A 10000-nucleotide genomic window follows, 5' to 3' on the forward strand; every position below is an offset into this window, starting at 1 on the left:
GTTCAAACCGAAATGATCCAAATATTCTGCTCAATACCACAGATTTACTTGTCGCTTACTTGACCTTAAGCACTTGAGCATGTCCCTTTGTGGCTGACAATAAATGCATCTCCAATCAGGAGCAGCATCATAGCCTTCGGAGTTTGAATAAATATTAGCCAATTGTCATACTTTCTAGGGGTAATCAAATAGAAAATAAACAGTTCTACCCAAGGACCTAAATTGTGTTAGTGTTATTGTGCACATGTTCTTTTATTAATACATCAATAGATTAGGATTATCTCTCTCTACTTTCTTTCTCTTTCTCTCGTGATGACATGGCGAGAGAATTCGATTTTGCCAGACAGCGTTCATTTTTCTTTACCGAACTTACTGTCGACTGTCAAAGGTATATATTCTACTCGAAATACAGTGGTAGAAAATGATAGTATGATTATATTTTTTTAACTAATTTGGCTAGAGTTTAAACAGCAACAACACCTACAACAACAACAATAACGACAGCAACAACAAGAACGGATTTATATCTTCAAATGAAAAATAAAATTTGTAAAGGTGAAATTTTTAAAGAATGTCTCGTGTTTTACGTACCGGGTTGGGTTGAGCAAGAAGGAATAAAACGGCAATAGACGAATGTTTCAAGGATGATACGTCTTCAGCCTGTGATTAAAATTTAGAAAAACACAAGATAATTATATATAAATAATCTGTTTTATCATTCACTAGCAGTATCGCCCGGCGTTGCTCGGGTTTGTAAGGAAGTAACTATATAAGCATTTTTAGAGATCTAAAGTATAATAGCCATCTCAATATGGCTAACCACAAAGAGGGGGGGTGTTACTGTAACTTCTTACGTTCTGAGATTTGATAATACATTTTTAGAGAGTTACTTCCCTTATATATGCCAAAAATGCATTAAAAATGGGAAAAATGATGGTAAATTTTTTTTAAAATCGTAGACTCATCGTAGACACGCGCTAATACCCAGAAGGGCTCGATATGAATCACGACTATAGATACCCGGTTTTGGTTAAACTGCACCGCAAAATGTGGGAGTAGTTAGGAATCTAAATCGTAGGAGACAGACACACAACTTCACTTTTATATATAAAGATAATACGTTCTAGCAGATTCGAATGAGAATATCCAATAAAAGTTGTTTTTTGCCATCAGAAAAAAAGAAAAATCTTTTCGCTTTAGACGATATGTGTTCGTAGCAGACGCAATTCACTGGTGTGAGAAACATCGAGACACTGCGGTGTTTTAATCAAAGTTACATCATCGGAGCGATGCCTCTACGATAAGAACGAGATCTTTTTTTATAAAAATCAGCAAAATAGATTTAAAAAATATTTCCTGGTGGGCGTTGTCGCCTGCCAAACGGATATTAATTTATGGAATGCAAGCAGAACAGTGAGAATCCAAATAGCGTATATATTCGTTCTTAATACGTTTTAGAAGATTGGAACATGGATAACTGATTTTGTTGTTCGTTCGTTATCAGAGAAACCTCCTCTCTTTAGACGACACGTGTTCGTAACCCACATAATTCACCGCTGTAAGAGGTACTTAAAATATTCAACCTCTTCAGTCAAAGCTAACATGCCGGGCAGATGAATCTAACAAGAATTACTAATTACAAATCGACTAATTAAAAATTCGGTAAGGATGAATGTAACTTTTATTTTCAAATTTATTTTCATTACAAATCCAACATTTCATTCCTAATTCACGCGGCTTATTAGCAGAACTCTTACAGCGTGTGAACAAAATGCCTCGCAGTATTCAAACCGGCTCTTTGCGGTCTGAAATGAATCCTGCTGCAAACAACTGCACCTGCAATCCTAGTTGGATCGCTAAAATACTGTCCGCAGGCTGGAATAAATGGAAGAACATTGCACAAAATGGCTTCTTTCCGCAGTTTGTTTCAGCACTTGAGGTTCGCTTCAGAGGGCTCTGGTACGAAACTATCGGCTGTTGCCTTTCTTTTTGACAGCTTTTAGTCTTTTAAGTCACAATTTAGTCGAGCAAATCGACCCCAGGACTTATTCTTTGGAAGCCTAGTACTCATTCTATCGGTCTCTTTTGCCGAACCGCTAAGTTACGTAAACACACCAGCATCAGTTGTCAAGCGATGTTGGGGGGATGAGGACAAACACAGACACACAAACACACACACACAAACACACACACATATATATATACATATACATATATACGACGAGCTTCTTTCAGTTTCCGTCTACCAAATCCACTCACAAGGCTTTGGTCGGCCCGAGGCTATAGTAGAAGACACTTGTCCAACGTGCCACGCAGTGGGACTGAACGCGGAACCATGTGGCTGGTAAGCAAACAACTTACCACACAGCCACTCCTGCGCCCCCAAAACTTTTCCAGCGTTTAGGGAAATTCTTGGTATCACTCTCCCCTGTTCTGGCCCTTTTCTCTCATTCTCTCCATTCCCTATTCTCCGGCATGAAATTTTCTACCTCCCTACTCGAGGTTTATGTCTTGTTAACTGCATCGTGGCTTCACTGGTGTTGGTGAGAAGGAAAAAAAAGGAACGGCACCCATTACACGCTGTTAAGTGGTTGGCATCGAGAAGGGCGTGCTGTTAAAAACAGACACTGGTGCACGACGCAGACCTTTACGACCCTCGGATCTTGTGAAACCGTTCAACCCATGCCATTATGGAACACAGATATTAAATGATGATGATGATGATGATGATGATGCGACGACGACGACGACAATGAAGAAGAAGAAGAAGATGAAAAGAAGAAGAAGGAAAAGAAGAAGAAGAAGAAGAAGAAGGAGAAGAAGAAGAAGAAGAAGAAGTCGACGAAGAAGACGAAGAAGAAGACGAAGAAGAAGATGAAGAAAAAGAAGAAGAAGATGAAGAAGAAGCGGAAGACGAAGAAGGAGAAGAAAAAGAAGAAGAAGAAAAAAAAAGAAGGAGGAGGAGGAGGAGAAGAAGAAGAAGAAGAAGACGAAGAAGAAGAAGAAGTAGAAGAAGAAGAAGAAGAAGTCGACGAAGAAGACGAAGAAGAAGATGAAGAAAAAGAAGAAGAAGAAAAAAAGAAGGAGGAGGAGGATAAGAAGAAGAAGAAGAAGAAGAATACGAATAAGAAGAAGAAGTAAGAAGAAGAAAATAAGAAGTCGACTAAGAAGAACGAAGAATATGAAGAAAAGAAAAGATGAAGAAAAGAGAAAGACGAAGAAGGAGAAATGAAGAAGAAGAAGAGAAACCGAAGAAGGAGAAGAAGAAGAAGAAGAAGAAGAAGACGAAGAAGAAGACGAAGAAGAAGAAGAAGAAAAAGAAGAGGATGACGAAGAAAGAGGAGGAGGAGGAGGAGAAGAAGAAGAAGAAGAAGAAGAAGAAGAAGAAATACATGTTTTTCCAACCTACCTTGATAATAATAACACCAGGAAGCGATATATTCCTCGTTAGCTCTTTCTCCAGACGCATTTGGCCTGTTTCACTATCGATGGCGAAATAATTGACTAGAATCAACGGCGTTGCTGGAAGACAAAAAAAATATTGATTGTCTGCTTATTAAAACTGTATCAGGTGGTGCAAAACCTTCTTGTACTTAACCATTTGCTACTTGCCTACAGATATCTCATTCTTCACTGCATAAAAATTGCTCTCTGTATGACGTGTGTGATATAACTAGACTTTCTTTAGATACGCTGTATATCTTAAGGAGAATCTTAGGAGCGTCGCACAGAATGTGGATATTGCGGTATTTCTTAACTTTCTGAACCGAAATCTTGTCGAGCACAAATTTGATCACCCACGATAATAATATCAAATACGGGAATCAGTTTAATCATCTGACTCCACATCCAAACTTTGGATCTCGTATTTATATTAAAAATTATTAATTACACACAGGCATATATATATATATATATGATATAGGATAAAATTTTCGAAAACATTTTATCAATGGCCAGCATATTAAAAAAATACCTTTAAAGGTTAGATTTATAAACAAGGGCAAAAGAAAAAATTCTAATGCAAATATACCGAAAATAGACTTAAATCGTCAATAACCATATAATTCATCACTATAAGCTCGCGTCTCGAAGCAAGCCGATAGAAAGTTCTAAAAAATTTCGTTATTATCGAATTAGCCCCGATTTCTGAGTTAATTCATATAGAATTTTCTCGTCGTCAGCGATAAATACGCTAAGAAATAAATGAAATCCAGTGCTCAACTGGTACTTATATTATCGATCCCGAAAGGCTGAAAGGCAAAGTAAACTTGACGGAATTTGCACTCAGAATGTAAGGACGGACGAAATACTGCTAAGCACCTTGTCCGGCTTGCTTGTCTACTAGGCAACATATTAACATCTAAACATTCAACTAACTTCAATAGCTATCGAAATCGCATCGTCTGATTGCTGCCTTTAACTTGGATCTTCATTGTCCAACGAGAAAAAAATTGGTTTCTTATAGAAAATGAATTTAATTATTAGCTTCTGTTTACGCTGTATCTAACGCTTGAATAATTTCTTTTCTTATTATCACTTCTCGTTCTTTGTCTGGAGTGGAAGCGACATCCCGCCGTTGTGCCGTGTGATTTCCCTTTTCGCATCGTAATACGATTATCGTTTAGACTACCCAAAATAATATCTCATCATCTAAGGATATTTCCACGTAATTAGACATACAGAATTGTAATTATAGCGAAAGAAGAAGAACAGCAATAACAATAACAAAAAAAAAATCATTAATAAAGAAAACAAAAAAAAAAAACAAGGAAAGAAATGTAATGAAAAAAGAAAAAAAACTGTGATAACATCGAATATGTGAGAATGGTTATCGTTTCTGTATTGTATTCCACAAAAAATATACTCATCGCGTAGATTTATCTTCTAGGGAAATTATTGATCGTGTCAATCTGTGAACTTATGTCTGCCTTGCCGACACACAAAACACACAGACACGCACACATATACACGCATATATATTATATATATACAATGTTATATATATATATATATATATATATATATATATATATAATATATAATATATATAACTACATATATAAATCAAGTCTAACTTCTCTGTTCCTCCGAGAACCTTATCTACGTTCTCACATGCGCTGGTTGCCAACATAATTATGTGGACAAACGAGTCTCCCGTTACGTAAACGAGTAACGGTGCATAAAGAACAAATAAATCTCCGGAATACGACAAATTCCACTGGTGACCACTTAGACTCATGTGCTAAAGACTTAAACCCCAAATTCTATATATTCCCCTTCTACCAATGTAAAGACGGGATCACCACACAGGAGAGAATTAACAAGGAGAATCTCTTTATTGAAAAATTCCAAACACAACTTAATATGCAAACTCCTCGTTGATCAAACTTCCTTTCTCTACCTCACTTTTCATGGATGGACTAACACAAATATATAAAGATACCATGCATTCATCACTTCAAGCTAAAACTTATATTCTTTAAATATCATTTTTACTATTGTTGTTATTACTATCATTTTTATTATAAATTATATGACAATTTGAAATGCAATTGTCTATGCAGATTTATATTATTAGAAAATAATGTAAATAAAGTGTTAAAATCTGAAAGTTAAGTTAACAAGCAATTATATAAAAAAGATAATGCAAATGAAGCTAAAATGATAGTTTTATAATTTGGGTTTTATTGAAGAACTCAAAAGAGTTGTCTCCCCTTACTCACAACACAGGAACTGAAGAACCAGGACCACAATTACTACTACTTCCTGTCCTGCAAACATGCTGAATTTAACAACAACACAACACATGCTCTTAATCCCTTTGGATCTTAACACCTCAAGGTAATTTTTTCGTAAACAACCATAAAACGCAGATACACAACGAACTCACAATGTATCGGAGAACTTATTTTTTAATTTTTGTACATTTTTATCATTATTCTTTTACAAAAAAACAATGCAATTTTCTTTTTTTCCCCTTTCTAATTTTAAAAAAAAACTTCTTAAAACATAAATATTCTTGACAAGTCATACAATGACGAAAACCGGTTGAATAAATATACATTTATATATTTTATCATTTTCTCATTTTATTGAAATTTTCTTTCATTTGAGCATTCTGCATTTTTTAAAAAATTTTTTCCTTACATATCATTCTCCACGTGCGGTCAACAAACCCACCATTTATTGATCTATAGATATATATATATATATATATTATATATATATAATATATATATATATATGCATACATAAATAATATTTATGTATGGTTATGTATGTATATATGTATAAATGCATATATATATATGTGTATATATATTTATGTCGATATATAAATATATATATATATACATGTATGTATGTACATATGTATTTGTATACACACACACACACACACACACACATATATATATATATATATATGCATACATAAATATATATTTGTGTATGTTTATGTATGTATATATGTATAAATGCATATATATATATATATTTATGTCGATATGTCGATATATATATATATACATGTATGTATATTCATATGTATTTGTATATATATTCATACATACATATATATATATAATATATGTGCATATAAACATACATACACACAAATGTGTATATATATATATATATATATATAATATATATATATATATATAATCTTCATTTAACGTCTGCTCTCCATGCTGGCACGTGGTAGATGATTTCACACGAGTTGGCCGGCTGCAGAGCTTCTTAGGTTCCATTTCTCTGTTTTGGCATGGTTCCCTTGGTTGGATACTCTTCCTAACACCAACCACATAATGTGCTGGCTACATTTTATGTAGCACCAACCCGAGTGCTACCAAATCCACCCGTGTATGGTTATGCTTTACGCTTTATGGCCTCTATTGCTACGCCACACATCTAAAGCATTTTATCTTAAAATGTTTTACTTTTTGTTTTGAACACTTCTATGATAGCTTTGTCACAAATCCAGACCGGCAGGGGTCTGTTCTGGCGGTCACTCTCACCATTATATCACTGATACACACGGGTGCCATACAGGACAGAGCAGCTCCTGTCACTGGTAGCTTAAAAGATTATGTTACAAGACAGAAATGAAGCTGAAGGTGAATTAAGAATTAGGATCCGAATATAAAATACAAACCAGTTTCAAGAGAATATTTAACATTATAATGTTCTTTCTCAACATCGACTGCTCTGACAGCTTCTGGACTAACAGTGATTTCACCCTGAAAGTGGAGAGATAAGCAAAACGTAAAAAGAATAATTGAAATAATTTTACACTAATCCACCCACACTCACGCAACCACATCTATGTATGTATGTATGTATGTATGTATGTATGTATGTATGTATCTATCTATCTATCTATCTATCTATCTATCTATCTATCTATCTATCTATCTATCTATCTATCCATCTATCTACCTATTTCTCTCTCTCTCTCTCTCTCTCTCTATATATATATATATATATATATATATATATATGTCTATTTGTCTTTATGCGTTGGTAAAATAATTCGAAGACCATTCTATATTTATATATATACATACATACACACATATCTTTCTATCTATGTGTGTGTGTGTATTTGAAGCAAAATTTAAAGCAACGTTTGTCTAACAAATTCCACTAAGTATTGGTCAATTCGTGTCCAAATTAGCCTACAGTGAGATCAAACCGCAGGCAGTGGAACGAACAAGCTGCGCAAAACCTCTTTTGTCATTTGACTACAGCCATGCAGGAGCATCGCCTTTAGTCCAAAAAACGACCCCAGGACTTATTCCTTGTAAGCCAAATACTTATTCTATAGGTCTCTTTTGCCGAACCGTTAAGTTACGGTAACGTAAACACACGAGTATCAGTTGTCAAATGATGGTGAGGGGGAAAAGCACAGATATAAAAATCACACACACATACACACACGCACACGCACACACAATTTCCGTCTACCAAATCCACTCACAAGGCGTTGGCCCGAGGCTACAGTAGAGGACACTTGCTCAAGGTGCCACCCAATGGGACTGAACACGAAACCATGTGGTTGGGAAGCAAGCTTCTTACCCCTCAGCCACTCCTGCGCCTGAATGATGAGAGACAAAGGCAACCTCGGCGGAATTTACATTCAGAACGTATAGACGGGCGAAATGCTGCTAAGCATTCTGTCCGCCGTGCTAACGATTCTGTTAACTCGCCTCCTTGTATAGTGTGTAAATATTAAGGGTTAAAACAACCTTGGTTGGAAAACGTCTCACAATGCCCGCGGAATTCGAACCCATATCCTTAAATAAGACAGACGTTCTATCACTATAGTAAAAGAATTCGATTTTTTCGTTCATTTTTGGAAGATTGGCTGTTACAAACGTGAACTGAAAGTCGTTTATGCCATAAGAATTTAGAATTTAGAAATATGCCATTCATGCTGGTAAGAACAAAGCCTCTGAAATGGAGTTATAAGTTCGAAGGATTGTTTTGGTATAACATCTGTCACGTTTCAGAAAATATTGGTTCCAGAACGACGGGAGGTCTTCGACTCTTTCCTTCGAAGATCGTCGCCTAAAGTTTGACTCGCTATTATTTATAGACTTATCTTTTTCCGCCGTTTATATATATATATATGTATATATATATATATATATATATATATATATATATATATATATATATATATATATATATGCATACATACATTGTCCACCGTTAATACGCACACGCACGTGCGCATATATGTGCATGTATATCTATATATGCATGTGTGTTATGTACACACATGCTCTTTCTCTCTCTCTCTCTCTCTCTCTCTCTCACACACACACACACCATATCTATATATATTTATGTATGTGCCCGAGAGCAGAAGAAACTGAAGAGTTAATATATATTTCGACAATAGCAGATGTGAAGCTAAACTTTCTATTTCATTCCGCTTTCGGGCATAAATTCTGTAAATCATTTAAATGCATAGAATACCAAAAGAAATCTAGAGGACAAATGAAGTATAAAATTTTGTTGGAACTTGGATATACATGAGGTTATGAGGAGTTCGTATCATTGGTTACTCATCTGTATTGCGATCTTATTCGAACAGGGACGTCACAATTAAACTAGCACTCCTGTGGTTACGGCAGCGTAGTTCTCGGGAGAAATTCAGCGTGACACAGAATGTGATAAGGCTGGTCCTTTGGAATCACAGCTACTAACTTACATTTGTCAGCTGAATGCACTGAAGTAACGAGAAATAAAGTATCTTGCTCAACGACACAACGCACAGTTCTATACCAAACTCACGGCCTTATGAATGTGAGGCGCATGCGCCTTCAGAGTTTTTCCATCCATCCATCCATCCATCCATACATGCATACATACATACATGCATACATATATAGATTCATACATATATACATACATGCATACATACATAACACATACATACATATATACATACATACATACATGCGTGCATACATACATAAACATACATACATACATACATACATACACACACATACATACATGCATACTACATACATACATACATACATACATGCATGCATACAGACATACATACATACATATATACATACATGCATACATACATAATACATACATACATATATACATACAAGCATGCATACATACATAAACACATACATATGTACATACATACATGCATGCATACATACATGCATACGTACACACATACATACATACATACAAACATACATACATATATGCTTTGCACACATACATGCGTACATACATGCATGAGTACACAGATACATGTCGCATGTTATATTAACTTAACCCCCACACACATACACACATAAACGCATGCGGAAGTAGGCATTGTTCGCTTACCGTATAGTTGTATTGGATTTTATAGATATAGATTGGGAGCGTTTTGGAGAACTCCAGACTCAAACTGTTATTCTTTTGGTCGAAAACAGGTCCCAGGTCATCGACGTCTTCAACATCAATGATA

General features: G+C 35.2%; 1 protein-coding gene across 1 annotated transcript in view; it reads right to left on the reverse strand.

Moving 5' to 3' along the window:
• The window catches only part of LOC118767731 (cadherin-99C-like), a 30999-nt gene that overhangs the window by 4598 nt on the left and 16401 nt on the right, over positions 1-10000 (reverse strand). The window contains exons 6-9 of the mRNA XM_036512786.1: positions 9877-10000; positions 7160-7244; positions 3410-3522; positions 592-660 (exon numbers count right to left, since the gene is read on the reverse strand). The exon at positions 9877-10000 is cut by the window's right edge and continues 29 nt beyond it. Of these exons, the coding sequence (XP_036368679.1) occupies positions 592-660; positions 3410-3522; positions 7160-7244; positions 9877-10000 (391 nt within the window). The remainder of the gene's footprint in view (positions 1-591; positions 661-3409; positions 3523-7159; positions 7245-9876) is intronic.

Source organism: Octopus sinensis, linkage group LG24, assembly GCF_006345805.1.
Source record: "Octopus sinensis linkage group LG24, ASM634580v1, whole genome shotgun sequence".
In the NCBI taxonomy this organism is placed as follows: domain Eukaryota; kingdom Metazoa; phylum Mollusca; class Cephalopoda; order Octopoda; family Octopodidae; genus Octopus; species Octopus sinensis.